A 17,464-nucleotide genomic window follows, 5' to 3' on the forward strand; every position below is an offset into this window, starting at 1 on the left:
TTGAGATGACATCATTCCGGGTCTGCCTGTGTTATGCTTGTCTTGAGATGACATCATTCCGGGTCTGCCTGTGTTATGCTTGTCTTGAGATGACATCATTCCGGGTCTGCCTGTGTTATGCTTGTCTTGAGATGACATCATTCCGGGTCTGCCTGTGTTATGCTTGTCTTGAGATGACATCATTCCGGGTCTGCCTGTGTTATGCTTGTCTTGAGATGACATCATTCCGGGTATGCCTGTGTTATGCTTGTCTTGAGATGACATCATTGCGGGTATGCCTGTGTTATGCTTGTCTTGAGATGACATCATTGCGGGTGTGCCTGTGTTATGCTTGTCTTGAGATGACATCATTCCGGGTCTGCCTGTGTTATGCTTGTCTTGAGATGACATCATTGCGGGTGTGCCTGTGTTATGCTTGTCTTGAGATGACATCATTCCGGGTCTGCCTGTGTTATGCTTGTCTTGAGATGACATCATTGCGGGTGTGCCTGTGTTATGCTTGTCTTGAGATGACATCATTGCGGGTGTGCCTGTGTTATGCTTGTCTTGAGATGACATCATTGCGGGTCTGTCTGTGTTATGCTTGTCTTGAGATGACTAGCTTCCCAATCAATGCTTTTCATTTTGGGGCACTATTCCTCATTACACTATATTAATAATAATATAATCTACTAGTTCCTCCAGCCCTGCGATTAGTAGGATTAGCAGGGCCAGCAACTTAAGACTCGATCTGATTTGTTTCTTGCCTTATCAATGAAGACTTTAAGACTTTACAGTATATTTCTTGTGGCAATATGTTGCACTATTCCATTCACATCTCGTATAATGGAATTATGCATGACTCTTCTCCCGAAGGAAGTTAAATATCTACAGCTAAGAGCTGACAGGGGTCACTGAAGTATGTGCAATTTGTTCAGGTTGCATACTGATTGATTTTGCAGTTCTATTCTGCTCTTGTTTCCTCCAATAATTCGAACAATGCTGTTTTTCTTGGAAACGTCAGTATGGTCTTTTTTCTTCTTAAGAGCAAAGTTAGCAATACATTTTCTTTTATCCTGTTTAGATCACAAGGAAAACTTATTTCTTGCTTAACCTTCGGTACTTCTGTTGTCATTTCAACACCAGGAATTATTGTTATGGATTCATTTCATATGATTTCAATCCTTTATATATCGCTGGAGAAGTCCGTGCATTGAACTGAGGCAGCATAGTCTTTAATGGGTCGTTCGTGTACTGTGTTCATTATTCTAAATATGGCAATGGAAGCCCCTTGACCATTCCAGGACAGCTCTTTGGGCCTAGAGCAAACATTTGCATGGACTGAACTAATCAAACTCTGCTTTCTTTGTCTTGCTAGAGCCGACAATAACATCACGGTGCAAATGGTGGTCATTTCGTTCAAGAACATAATTTCTTTGCAGGTCGTCTCAACATCCCTCCTCTTATGGTGGGAGACTGCTTTTGTTTTATCTGTGCAATGTCAACTTCTCTACACTTGAGACATGATGCGTCAGTGCTGTGATCAGTTATTGTTGATTTAACGTCAACGTTCCACACGAAACATGATTCGTTAGTTCTGTGATCAGTATGGATCAGGAGCAGTCTCCCCCTCAGGAGCAGTAGCAGCTGAGGCTGCTGCAGCAGTAGCAGTTGGCACATAAATATGGATTTCGATGCGGGGAGGTGAATGGATCTTTTCTGTGATGTGGTCGACGTCGTCCAAGTCATAGGGTGGCTGTGCCTCCTGCTGCATGGCCTCTGACGCAGCATCTGCTGCCGCATGCGTCTTGGCCTGCCGAGCCTTCCTGTGGGAGGCTGGCAGCTTCTTCAGACGATGATAGAGCGAGGCATAGCCATGCAGAGTGGAGGAGGGACGAGGGAACAAAGTACGGCTGAGGTACTGTTTCACCTCCCTAGCAGCTGCTGTAGATGGACCACTGCCGCTGTTCTCAATGGTGCTTCTGGCTGCCCCGGCAGACGACATGCTGCCGCTGACGAAGGTGCGACAGGAAACAAAGAGTGTGTCAGGGGTAATAATAGTGGCGTCAGCACTAAAGAAGGAACCCTCACCACTGAGAGAGTCGGAGGTCAGCAGACTGGCGGTATCAGTGAACCAAGATGAGGCAAGTGAGGGTGGAGGCACCTCGCTTGTGCGCCTGGGCCAAGGCGGAGACTCGCTAGTCAAGTGTCGTCGTCGTGAGCGGTGAGGATGGTGGTGACGGTGATGGTGTGGGCATGGGTAGAGAGCGTGCTGCACAAGTATGGTGTCCGAGTGAGGAATGGTAGCTGGGTGAGGGAAGGAGGTGGAGCGAAAACCACAGCGGTTAATGGCAGGCTTGCTGGCGCTCTCCCAGTGAAAGAATCTACGGGAGGGAAGGACACCAACTGACATGATCTGCTCAACACCGTCAGGTCAAGCTCCTCGCCTCTACACCTGCCTCACACACCACGCTCCTCACCTCTACACCTGCCTCACACACCACGCTCCTCGCCTCTACACCTGCCTCACACACCACGCTCCTCACCTCTACACCTGCCTCACCCACCACGCTCCTCGCCTCTACACCTGCCTCACACACCACGCTCCTCACCTCTACACCTGCCTCACCCACCACGCTCCTCGCCTCTACACCTGCCTCACCCACCACGCTCCTCGCCTCTACACCTGCCTCACCCACCACAATCGTAGTGCTTCTTCAATCAACACTTAGTCCTGCTCAATAGTTGCAGGCACACACAATAATTACTCAACCACAGTCTAGAACAGGCTTGGGCAGCAGGGCGGGGTACTCTGTGAGGAGGGTTCGACAGGACTTCTCAACGTGGAGTAACTGGAAGAAGAGTTTGACTTGTGGAGTGTTTAAGGTGGAGGTAAACTATGGGCCAGTAGCTGGAGGGTCACCAGTAGGAGGACGAAGATCGCCTGTTGTGGAGTATGAGGATCTGAAGTGTAAGGTCCCGAAGGATCAGGATCTGGAGTGCCAGGTGCCGGAGGGAGGGGTCAGGAGCTGGAGGGCAGCAGTGTTGTTTACAGATCGTGTGAAGACCTCAGGACACACATGCATCTGAAGAAGAAACCATCATGGGAGCTGTTATTTACATTTTAAAATATATTAAAAACTTTTCTCAAAAAGACACAAATAAAGTAAGCACAATACACTATAATGTTTAATTTCTGGTACAATATGAAAACAAATGTTTTGTCCCTGTAATAATAACAATGAATGGTGATATGTCAAAAGCAGAGGCTCGTGGGGTTTACAATGGTTGTATTAGTGGATACTTGAGGAAATGAGAATATTGTAGTTTAACACTGTTATGATCGCCATCTAAATTCAGGCCTTACCCCATCAAAGAGTCATTTATTCCCAACTCATGACATACTAGATGCTTTGAGAATATCAAAACATAAATAAATGTTATAAATGACATAAAGAATTTTTGAGTTATGAAGGAAAGTACGAGAGGCCCGATTTTAGTGTTTAGTGTATTTTAGTCTTCAACAATGTCTAGTCAACAACGGTTTCTCTAATGGTTTTGTTGTAGACATCATAAAAAGAAAGGTAAAACGCCATGTAACCTCTGAAGAGTCAACTAACACAACACATGTAACCCCTATTAGAATATTTTACAGGAACTTCTTTTCGACAACTCATAAAACAGAGGAAAGGGTCCTGAAAAATATTGTTGATAGGAACGGTATCCCTACAGATAAAAATCAGAAAATACAATTGACGATTTACTATAAAACCAAAAAAACGGCCAACCCACTCATGAAAAACTCTCCAGACACAAAGCAGAACGCCTTGAAGAAAACCAACGTCGTCTATGCCTTCAAATGCCCACTTGGGGACTGTAAGCCCGAAAGAACTCAGTATATAGGCAAGACAACAACGTCTCTTTCTAGGCGATTAACAATGCATAAACAACAGGGCTCCATAAAGGAACATATAATCTCCTCTCACAACCAAACCACCACCAGAGAAATCTTAACAAACACAGAAATCATTGATAGATACAGCGATAGCAGGCGGCTCGACATCTGCGAGGCACTACACATCAAAAAGTCAACACCAGCAATCAACAGCCAATAAATGCACAACTATATTCTACCTACTTCAAGACTCCGAACCAATATAGAAACATCAAGAGGAAGTATGGGCCAATAGGCCCTCTGCAGTTACTTCCATTCTTATGTTCTCATATACAATTCATATATGACCCTACTTTGCCTAACCTATCCTTCCTGACCTAACTATCATACCCTAACCATCCTAACCTAACATGTAAAAAACAGACACATTTACACACACGACTATCTAACCCAAACCTAACCTCATTAAGGATCATAGAATATACATTTTAAAAAAATTATAATTTGAATTAGTAATAATAGTTACATTCTAGCTTTTAATAAAAATATTATATGGTAACAATATTTTAGATGGAAATCTGAGTAATTGCAATGTTAGATCATTGCAGGGAGATCTACAGCAGTTCCTAAACCATTTTTTGAATTTGATCTATTTCTACGCAACAATAATTATGCAACATTGTTTCTAAATAGTATACTAAAATTTCACATTCTGTTCCTAACCCTCGAAAAAGGGTTAGAATCCCTTTCACAGAATCATTCCTAACCCTCGAAAAATACACAATATCCCCATATGTCTACAAATTATGTATCCTGTTTCCAAACCAATTGTCACAACATAATTACATATACATATGTGCTTATATACACACACAGTCAATAATCCCATTTGCACCATGTCACCTCTATTTGGTCGGATGTAATTGATTCATACCCAAACCGTTTGAAAATATGGGTCCGATTCTAGCAATAAATGAGGTGTACATTCAGTAATCTTTCAGTTGTTAATACACATAATATTTATGTATATCAATCCACAAGCTTACCATATTATTCGAGCAACTCCAAAAATATTAGACAATTACCTTACATATTCAAACTGAACAAACATATCGATAATCTACATTCCTAATTACATGTATAAATACCCACCTAGCTACTGTTCATATGGTTGAACCAGGGTGTTTACGTTGCATTGAAATAAAACTCGGCTTAAATAATAAAAGTTATACTAAGATATAAAAATTATTTATCGCCATACATAAAATGTCACTTGCACATACACTAAAAATACACAAAACATATTGCATAAAACACAAACATTTACACTAAATATTGCATTAATCACAATGTATGAAATTTTCACCTAAATATGCCATTTACACACAAAAAACTTTACATAAAAAAACGGCATTTTTACACGAAATATATAATTTGCACACAAAAAACAACATTTACACACAAAATATGCCATTCATACATAAAATATGTAATTTTCATACAAAATATGCCATTTACACATTAAATATGCCATTTACACACAAAATATACTATTTATAGACAAAATGTTATTATATGCAAAATATTCCAGTTACACACAAAAATATGCCATTTACACAAATATTGCATGCACACTCAAGGTATGACATTTACACAAAATATGGTATTTGCACATATATACCAAATTGCATATACGCTCATACACTCAAAATGCACTTAAACAAAAATTAAACAGGTTCATGAACATCACTCACAAAATGCTTACGTCCCAAATTCAAGTACATTTCCACAGGAAGACCATTTTTGTTTAATTACAACTCATACAGAACTTACACATATACACAAATTATACTAAATACAATTGCTTAAGTTTCCACTATATAAATAAAACACAACTTGCAAAATACAATATTTACACAACTAGCACTAAAACAGTTAATACACACACTGCATATACACATTTTCACAAATAGCGCAAATATGATTACCAAACATGTCCAATTAATTCACAACTTGCATAATTAATACAGGTCTTTCCACAATATACAATTTGTTCAATAATTACACAATTACAATTTGTACAATAATCACAAAATGACAATACATCCACAATTCGCACATATACAATTACAAAACTTGTGCAATTAATGCACATCTTATATAATTAATACACATATCGCACAATTAATACATATATCGCACAATTAATACACAACTTGCACAAAACAACTAGCATATATACACATGTCCCCCAAATGCAATTACAAATCATGCAACAATGATACACAACTTGAGAAATTATTACACATCTTAGATATTTATTACACAACTTGTACAAATACAATCAATAAACATCTAGGATAAATACACAATTTGAAGAAATAATACATAAATTGCACAATTAATATAGAACTTGCACAAATGCAAACAAAAAAATTGCTATAAAATACGATCAATAACACCATTGCACAGACATTTTATAAAAAATTGTGCATCATCAGTTATCATATGCTAAGTTTAACCATAAGATGACCCCTCTAAATGACATAAGATATTTATCTACGAAACTGTATATCTGACAGTGCTGTATTCAAAGCTCATAATCCTCATAACACGTATATCTCAATAAATATTTTTTACAAAATAATTTATGCTTAACTGTTCTGCCACCAGTATTTCCCAATTTATATCCATAGTTTCATTATATTAAATACATACCACCTTGTTACATCCTTTCCAATTATGTCATCCATATTTATTTAGGTAAACCGTCCAACAGTCTTATTGGATTTAACTTTAGCTATATTAGGTTAGGACAGGTTGGGTTAGGCTAGGGCAGGTTGGGTTAGGTTAGAACAGGCTAGGTTAGGTTGGGATAGGTGGGGTTAGGTGAAGTCAGTAAATCTGTTAATTTACACAAATTTACGAAATTCTACAAACATGCATCTTAACAAAACCTAAATTTAACTAAATCTAGCAAAAATTCCACTTGTACTACCCCACATTTAACCAAATTCAACTAAATAAAAAGCTAAACTAACTATATATCAGCACCCATATACTCACATACAACCCTATGTGACCTCACACCACCATCCATTACAAGAGCTAGTTATAACTCAAACCCATATAGACTTACTCTATTTTCTGAACAAGCTAGTTCATTACCATTAAGATATTATATATCCTACCCTACACAACCCTACACAACCTGAATAACACAACCAAAGCTAGATTTTATTAAAGTTGGTAAAATTTAAGCTGTCTCACCTAAATTTTGTCTAATTTAAGACAATTTCCATCAAATTTATCCAAATTTACCGTATCATAGCACAACCAAAGCCAATTTAACCACGTTTGACTTGTCCCATCTAAATTTAACATATAATTCCAATATCCAATTATCACATAACATACCCCGTTCCCAAGACCATTTCATAGCATTAGTTCTGTGCCCATCTGGCTATTTTCTACATACATATGTGTTTTTCTTGCATCAATCATACCAAACCCAGACCTAACCTATCACAGCAAAAGCTAAATTTAAATTTTTTAATCCCAAGATGAGTCAATTCCCTTAAATTTATTCTAATTATAACAAAACAAAGCTAAATTTGACTAAATGTAATTAATTATATTACAAACAAAAGCTGAATTTAACTGTAAATGCTGTTAACATCTATTACCAACATTGTCTTTGCATAACATATCCTATTCTCAAGACCATTTCATATTGTTAGTGTTGTGTCCATACATCTATTTCCAGTATCCAGATGTGTTTTTCTAGCATACAATTTAATCCAACCTAACTCACCCCAACTTAAAAAACTCGATCTACCCCAACTCAACTCCACCCGACCTAACCTAACCCCACCCGACCTGACCTAACCCCACCCGACCTGACCTAACCCCACCCGACCTGACCTAACCCCACCCGACCCGACCTAACCCCACCCGACCCGACCTAACCCCACCCGACCTGACCTAACCCCACCCGACCTGACCTAACCCCACCCGACCTGACCTAACCCCACCCGACCAGAGCTAACCCCACCCGACCTGACCTGACCTAACCCCACCCGACCTGACCTAACCCCACCCGACCCGACCTAACCCCCACCCGACCCGACCTAACCCCCACCCGACCCGACCTAACCCCACCCGACCTGACCTAACCCCACCCGACCTGACCTAACCCCACCCGACCTGACCTAACCCCACCCGACCAGACCTAACCCCACCCGACCTGACCTAACCCCACCCGACCTGACCTGACCTAACCCCACCCGACCTGACCTAACCCCACCCGACCAGACCTAACCCCACCCGACCTGACCTAACCCCACCCGACCTGACCTGACCTAACCCCACCCGACCTGACCTAACCCCACCCGACCCGACCTAACCCCCACCCGACCCGACCTAACCCCCACCCGACCCGACCTAACCCCCACCCGACCCGACCTAACCCCCACCCGACCCGACCTAACCCCCACCCGACCCGACCTAACCCCCACCCGACCTGACCTAACCCCCACCCGACCTGACCTAACCCCACCCGACCCGACCTAACCCCCACCCGACCCGACCTAACCCCCACCCGACCCAACCCCACCCGACCCGACCTAACCCCACCTAACCTAACCCCACCCCATCCAACCAAACACAAATAACGCTAAATGTATTCAAATTTACCCAGCAGTACAAGTCAGTCCCATTAAATATACCCAAAATATATAAAACCAAAGCCCAATTCTACTTTATATACCTAAGCCCATCACATCCTGAGCTGAAGTTGACTCTTAGAGCTGTTAATGTCTACTTCCAACTTCCATTCCACCCTGGGTTCCAGCTGAATTTTGTGAATATGATCTTAGAAGTGTGTTGGTACTGGGCATTTTCCTCATTACCACAACTCAAACTACCTTGAACCTAACCTTTAATACGATATTTTCTTATGAAAAGTGTTAATTTGGGATATAAACCTAATTGACCTGTGCATAACCTGCATGGATCTTCGTTGAATATTGCAACTTCATTGTTAGGGGTTGATTTTGGGTATAGACCTAAATAAACTGCACCTAACCTACCTGGATCTATGTTCAATATTACAACTGTATTGCTAGGAAAGTGTTTGTTTTTACACATAAATCAGCCAGCCTGTACCTAACATAACTGGAACTTTGTTCAACATTCCTGGCAATTCTTTGTTTTGGATATGGACTCGACAATCGTGAATCTAACCTGACTTGACCTAACATCAAATGTACTGTATTTTGGAGGAAAACCCAGCCGTCCCAGACCTTACCTCTGATACCAAGATCTTGGTTCAACATGCATCTTATTCTTAGTCATGTTTGTTTTTGCTTGTTTTTACTTTTACATATCTTGAGGTTATCTTGAGATGATTTCGGGGCTTTAGTGTCCCCGCGGCCCGGTCCTCGACCAGGCCTCCACCCCCAGGAAGCAGCCCGTGACAGCTGACTAACTCCCAGGTACCTATTTACTGCTAGGTAACAGGGGCATTCAGGGTGAAAGAAACTTTGCCCATTTGTTTCTGCCTCGTGCGGGAATCGAACCCGCGCCACAGAATTACGAGTCCTGCGCGCTATCCACCAGGCTACGAAGCCTCCAAATACATCAATACAATCAACCCATTCAAACCTAACCTCTGTTACGCGGGGGGTTAACAGAACTTATTATTGGCGATTCTCTCTACATCAGTTAAACTTAACCAACCTTAACCTAACCATATATACCTGGACCTGATCTTCATTTTTACATTATATTTCTCAGAAAAGGATATGATTCACTATATCTTTAACATTAACATAATCAAATTTTCCTTCCCCCTAACTCGTAACTAGAGGGTTTAGAACCCTAATCAATCGGCAATTAGTAAACAATTAACAGGAGTCGTTGCTACACTCGGTTGTTAATTAGCTGTCTTTAACGTGCCACTGAGAAATATTAACGTGATGTAAAATCCTTGTTGTAGTAGTCTAGTCTCTTTGTTAATTAACTTGTTTTTGTTACAGAAAATAGTCTGTCAATACCTTCCATATAACTGTTCCACACATGTTCTGCATTGTATAATTGTTTTAGTAATGTGATATTTCAACCACTGGGCTGCTCTTGTGATTTTAGCCTGCAACACGTCCAGGCGCAAGAAATAAAAAAATCTAATTTTTTTCGTCTTATAAAAGTGTTCATTTGTGTTCCTTGATCACGGGAAAATAATAAAAATATCGTAGGTGACTTATTTTGGCCATAATAGGGCAGAGAAGTCTTGCAAAAAAAAAAAAAAAAAAAAAAAGGCATTGACAGCAATAGCCAGAGGCGGCGGTCTGCTCCGCCCCAGCTGTCGGGCGGGAGTTGCCACACAAAGCTATATTACCGAATTATTTAAATTTCTCTGATTTTTTTTTTGCAGTAATATTATTGAACAGTTAATATTATTAAACAGTGTGTAGTGTGATATATTTATATAATGTGTGAACCATCGCTATATTCAAAAGTATTGTGAGCATAATAATTCAATTATGTTCATAAAACAATAAACAAATAGTTTTGCAGTTATTACACTCTATATACACGTTTAATAATATCGAAGTCAGGAGGATGTCCTGACTAGTCTTTTTCCTCCTGACTTCGATCTTATTAAACGTTTCTGTGTCATTTGCCCTTCTCCTCCTTATTTTTATGGTCTACCTAAGACTCATAAACCTGGTGTTCCTCTTCGTCCTATCATTTCTTCACGGAGCTCTGTTGGCTATCCTCTTGCTTCCTGGCTAGCTAAAACTCTGACGTCTTACCTTGGCACTTTTTCTCCTGCCCACCTTCGTCACTCTCAGGACTTCATAGAAAGACTGAGCCTGCATCCCTCCTGTAAGATGCTTAGTCTTGATGTCGACTCTCTGTTCACTAATGTTCCCCTTGATAACGTTCTCTCTTTCCTTAGAGGGCGTCCGAAGGCCTTCTTCCTCTCCCGCTTCCCACTGACGTTTTCCTCGAACTCATTAAACTCTGTGTTGATTCTAACTCATTCTCTTTCAATGGTAAATACTACTCTCAAACTTTCGGTGTCGCTATGGGTTCCCCTCTCTCCCCTGTTCTTGCCAATCTCTACATGGAAAACTTCGAAACTGTTCTTCTTCCTTCTATTGATACTCGTCCCTCTGGCTTCGCTATGTTGATGACATTTTTGCATTATGTCCTCATGACCTTAGTCTTTTCCAGCTTTTCCTCTCCTCTCTTAACACCTCCTCACTTAACCATTAACACCACCGTCCTCACTACCACCACCATTAACACCACCGTCCTCACTACCACCACCATTAACACCACCGTCCTCACTACCACCACCATTAACACCACCGTCCTCACTACCACCACCATTAACACCACCGTCCTCACTACCACCACCATTAACACCACCGTCCTCACTACCACCACCATTAACACCACCGTCCTCACTACCACCACCATTAACACCACCGTCCTCACTACCACCACCATTAACACCACCGTCCTCACTACCACCACCATTAACACCACCGTCCTCACTACCACCACCATTAACACCACCGTCCTCACTACCACCACCATTAACACCACCGTCCTCACTACCACCACCATTAACACCACCGTCCTCACTACCACCACCATTAACACCACCGTCCTCACTACCACCACCATTAACACCACCGTCCTCACTACCACCACCATTAACACCACCGTCCTCACTACCACCACCATTAACACCACCGTCCTCACTACCGCCACCATTAACACCACCGTCCTCACTATCGCCACCATTAACACCACCGTCCTCACTATCGCCACCATTAACACCACCGTCCTCACTATCGCCACCATTAACACCACCGTCCTCACTATCGCCACCATTAACACCACCGTCCTCACTATCGCCACCATTAACACCACCGTCCTCACTATCGCCACCATTAACACCACCGTCCTCACTATCGCCACCATTAACACCACCGTCCTCACTACCACCACCATTAACACCACCGTCCTCACTACCACCACCATTAACACCACCGTCCTCACTATCGCCACCATTAACACCACCGTCCTCACTACCACCACCATTAACACCACCGTCCTCACTATCGCCACCATTAACACCACCGTCCTCACTACCGCCACCATTAACACCACCGTCCTCACTATCGCCACCATTTACACCACCGTCCTCACTATCGCCACCATTAACACCACCATCCTCACTATCGCCACCATTAACACCACCGTCCTCACTATCGCCACCATTAACACCACCGTCCTCACTATCGCCACCATTAACACCACCGTCCTCACTACCACCACCGTCCTCACTACCACCACCATTAACACCACCGTCCTCACTACCACCACCATTAACACCACCGTCCTCACTATCGCCACCATTAACACCACCATCCTCACTATCGCCACCATTTACACCACCGTTCTCACTATCGCCACCATTAACACCACCGTCCTCACTATCGCCACCATTACCACCACCGTCCTCACTATCGCCACCATTAACACCACCGTCCTCACTATCGCCACCATTAACACCACCGTCCTCACTATCGCCACCATTAACACCACCGTCCTCACTATCGTCACCATTACCACCATCGTCACCATTACCACCACCGTCCTCACTGTCGCCACCATTACCACCACCGTCCTCACTATCGCCACCATTACCACCACCTTCCTCACTACCACCAATATTAACACCACTGTCCTCACCATTACTACCACCATTAACACCACTGTCCTCACCACTACTACCACCATTAACACCACTGTCCTCACTACCACCTCCATTAACATCATCGGTCTCACTACCACCACCATTAACCTCCTTGTTACATTACCCTTAACACCAGCCTCACGAATATTTGAATAAAAGAATGTTCCCAATCGCTGCTGGGTGAACAGAGGCGTACACCTAAAGATTGGCGCCTAGTCAGTCTCTGTCAGCATTAGCCAACTATGTTGTAGCCCCACAACAGTAGTTATAAAAAGCGGGAGATTATTCCTACCTAACTAAATTTTTTTGTCTGATATATTTATTAGGTCTTCCTGACAAGCCAAGTAAATCTGGTGAAGGAAACACCTCCTGGTTCTAGGGCCACGTTAACAGCAATAATCCCACTTTTGGATCGATTTCTCACCAAGAAAATATGACTGTTCGTCTTAACTTCACACGTTTCGAGGCAGCTGTGACAGGGTAGAATGACCTGCCCTGCAGAGTGCTGTTCTCAGTTCACCGAAGAGTGATCTCTTGTCTGCCAGGACCAAAGAGAAAGCTCTGTAGCCGCAATATTACCCTTTCTTTAGACGTAATTGATTACGACGGCTATCGGACCGGGGTTCAGGAGTGGGACATAAACCGCCAGAAGGGCGTTTACCTTAACAGTGACTTTCCAGATGACGTCCTCCGCTTTCAGCTGTTCGTCGGCAACAAACCAATTGGCAAATACAAGATAAATGTCGGAGAGATATTGTTAGCTGATCCCAGCCACCGTGTCGTCGCCAACTACGTTAGCTTCGCGGCGACGAAGGTTCTTCGGGCTGCTGTATTGGATTACGAAATCATCCGTGAGGAAATTCCTATTACACCTGTCGCAAGATGATGATCGAACAAAGTTTAGGGAAAGGGTATGTCCATTAAAAACTGAGACAGGTCAGATAACGGATAATGGCGAAGAAATGAGTAGTATTTTTAATAAATAATTAATTTTTGTATTTACTAAAGAGGAGCTTAACACTGCGCCTTCAGCCGAACAAGTCTGTGTGTTTTGACGAGGACAGGTTGACTAGTTTAGCAGTTACCAGGGATGATATTAAACAAATATTGAAACCCAAACCAAACAAATCCCTAGGGCCAGACGATGTGTTTGCCAGGGTGCTTAAAGAATGCAAAGAGGAGTTTTGCGAGCCATTGTCTAACGTATTTAATAAATCATTAGAGTCGGGCAGATCGCCAGAGTCGTGGAAGGTTGCTAATGTTGTACCAATTTTTAAGATAGATCACTTGTGTCAAACTATCGGCCAATTAGCCGAACGTCTATTGAGGGAAAGTTACTTGAATTGATAATTGCAAATACCATTCTTCTTCTTCATGAAAAACATAAATTAATAAATGATTCACAGCATGGTTTTACAAATGGCATTCATGTTTAACAAATTTACTATTTTACACCTGCATGATTAACTCTTAACCTAATCTATTTTGAGGCAGTTAATAGTGGTAAGGTTTGTGATGTTGTTTACCTTGACTTTAGCAAAGCTTTTGATACAATGCTACATGAAAGACTGATTAATCCAAAATCCTTTTTCTTGATGTCTTCATTCCAGATACTAGAGATGAACTCAAGACATGTAATAGGGAGGTGCTTCACATAGAGAGCAGTGGAGGTTATCAAGACCTGTATTAAGGAAAGGCTCATGTCATGCTAGAGGGTAGGTTTGGGTCAGTGCTGGAGGAATAAGAACATAAGAACAAAGGTAACTGTAAAAGGCCTATTGGCCCATACGAAACAGCTCCTATTTATAACCACCCAATCCTACTCATACACATGTCCAACCCACGTTTAAAACAATCATAGGACCCCACCTCCACCACGTCATGTGGTTATTGGCTCCACAAATCAACAACCCTGTTACTGAACCAGTATTTACCCAGGTCTTTCCTAAATTTAAACTTATCCAATTTTTTCCCATTGTTTCGTGTTCTGACTTGTGTTGATACTTTTAATGCCATAAGAACATAAGAACAAAGGTAACTGCAGAAGGCCTATTGGCCCATACGAAGCAGCTCCTATTCTATAACCACCCAATTCCACTCATATACTTGTCCAACCCGCACTTGAAACAATCGAGGGACACCACCTCCACCACGTTACGCGGCAATTGGTTCCACAAATCAACAACCCTGTTACTGAACCAGTATTTACCCAAGTCTTTCCTAAATCTAAACTTACCCAATTTATACCCATTGTTTCGTGTTCTGTCTTCTGTTGATATTTTTAATACCCTATTAATATCCCCCCTGTTATGTCCATTCATCCACTTGTAAACCTCTATCATGTCACCCCTAACTCTTCGCCTTTCCAGTGAATGCAACTTAAGCTTTGTTAATCTTTCTTCATATGAAAGATTTCTAATTTGGGGAATTAACTTAGTCATCCTACGTTGGACACGGTCAAGTGAATTTATATCCATTCTATAATACGGCGACCAAAACTGAACTGCATAATCTAAATGGGGCCTAACCAGAGCAAGATATAGCTTAAGAACCACACCAGGTGTCTTGTTACTAACGCTTTGATTAATAAATCCCAGTGTCCTATTCGCCTTATTACGAACATTCATGCATTGATCCTTTTGTTTTAAATTCTTACTAATCATAACTCCCAGATCCCTTTCGCAATCCGACTTTGCAATCTCAACACCATCTAGCTCGTATCTTGTAACTCTATCATTACCTAGCCTCAGAACTTTACATTTATCAGCATTAAACTGCATTTGCCAATCATTTGACAATTTCAAAACCCTATCTAGATCAACTTGAAGTGATAGTGAGTCCTCCTCCGAATTAATTTCCCTACCGATTTTTGTATCATCGGCAAATTTGCAAATGTTGCTACTCAAACCTGAATCTAAATCATTTATATATATTATAAACAACAGAGGTCCCAGGACAGAGCCCTGAGGTACTCCACTAACAACATTATCCCACTCTGACTTAACCCCATTTATACTAACTCTCTGTTTCCTTCGGAATAGCCATGCCCTAATCCAAGTTAATATAGCACCCCCAATACCATGAGCTTCTATTTTTTTAATTAGTCTTTCATGTGGCACTGTATCAAAAGCTTTGCTAAAGTCAAGGTACACAACATCACAATCCTTACCACTATCAACTGCCTCAACTATGCTGGAATAAAAAGTTAGCAAATTTGTTAAACATGAACGGCCATTTGTAAACCCATGTTGTGACTCATTTATTAATTTATGTTTTTCAAGATGGAGACGAATTGTATTTGCAATTATTGATTCAAGTAACTTTCCCACAATAGACGTTAGGCTAATTGGCCGATAGTTTGACGGAAGTGATCTATCTCCTTTCTTAAAAATTGGTACCACATTAGCTACCTTCCATGACTCTGGCACTCTGCCTGACTCTATTGATTTATTAAATATGGTAGACAGTGGCTCGGAAAGCTCCTCTTTGCATTCTTTAAGCACCCTGGCAAACACTTCATCCGGCCCTGGGAATTTGTTTGGTTTTAGTTTTTCTAATTGTTTAATTACATCCTCCCTGGTAACTGCTAAACTAGTCAACCTGTCCTCGTCCCCACCCACATAGACTTGTTCGGCTGAAGGCATATTGTTAAGTTCTTCTTTAGTAAATACAGAAATAAAATATTTGTTAAAAATACTACTCATCTCCTTGTCATTATCCGTTATTTGATCTGTCTCAGATTTTAATGGACCTATCCTTTCCCTAGTCTTAGTTCGATATAACTGAAAAAACCCTTTAGGATTTCTTTGCTTGCCCTGCTATGCGAACTTCATAGTTTTTTTGCTTTCCTTATCTCTTTATTTAACATTTCTAACCAGTTGTATGAATTCCTGTTCTAACCTGACTTCCCCATTCTTAATCCTTTTGTACCAAGCTCTCTTTTTACCTATAAGCTTCTTTAAATTATTTGTTATCCACTTTGGGTCATTAGTATTCGATCTATTCAATTTGTATGGTATACTACGTTCCTGTGCTTTGTTTAGAATATTCTTAAATAAGTTATATATTAAATCCACATCGAAATCCCCTTTTACGTCACCTATCGCTGGGTTCATGTCTCGCTCTAAGACCGGCCCACACCCCATACCCAAGAGTTTCCAATCTATTTGACCCAAAAAAATTCTTAGGCTATTAAAATCAGCTTTTCGAAAATCTGGCACTTTAACAGAATTTTCTCCTACAGGTCTATTCCATTCTATGCTAAATCTGATTACTTTGTGATCACTGTTCCCTAGCTCACTCCCTATTTCGATGTCATTAATTTGTGTTTCCCTGTTAGTTAACACTAAATCTAAAATATTATTTTCCCGTGTTGGTTCCTTAATGTTTTTGCGTAAGAAAGCAATCGTCAATTAATTCTAGAAAATCTTCTGCTTCACTATTCCCTGTTTTGTTCACCCAGCTCCACCACGTTACGCGGCAATTGGTTCCACAAATCAACAACCCTGTTACTGAACCAGTATTTACCCAAGTCTTTCCTAAATCTAAACTTACCCAATTTATACCCATTGTTTCGTGTTCTGTCTTGTGTTGATATTTTTAATACTCTATTAATATCCCCCCTGTTTTTTCTCTCTCTCTCTATTCCACTAAAATTAAAGTCACCCATGACATAAATACTGTTAGATCTAGATGCTCTAGATATTTCATTCCATAGATGCTTTGCTTCCATTCTGTCTAAATTTGGTGGCCTATATATAACTCCTATTTTAATATTATTTGCTTTTTCGTTTAATTCTATCCAAATAGTTTCT

At 41.3% G+C, this 17,464-nt stretch overlaps 1 protein-coding gene across 1 annotated transcript in view; it reads right to left on the reverse strand.

Moving 5' to 3' along the window:
• Positions 1-447: 447 nt before the first annotated feature.
• LOC123759576 (uncharacterized) overlaps positions 448-17,464 on the reverse strand; it is a 144,340-nt gene continuing 127,323 nt past the window's right edge. The window contains exon 2 of the mRNA XM_069320899.1: positions 448-3,065. Within this exon, the coding sequence (XP_069177000.1) occupies positions 1,583-2,392 (810 nt within the window). The 5' untranslated portion in view covers positions 2,393-3,065 and the 3' untranslated portion in view covers positions 448-1,582. The remainder of the gene's footprint in view (positions 3,066-17,464) is intronic.

This window comes from Procambarus clarkii, chromosome 8 (assembly GCF_040958095.1).
Source record: "Procambarus clarkii isolate CNS0578487 chromosome 8, FALCON_Pclarkii_2.0, whole genome shotgun sequence".
In the NCBI taxonomy this organism is placed as follows: domain Eukaryota; kingdom Metazoa; phylum Arthropoda; class Malacostraca; order Decapoda; family Cambaridae; genus Procambarus; species Procambarus clarkii.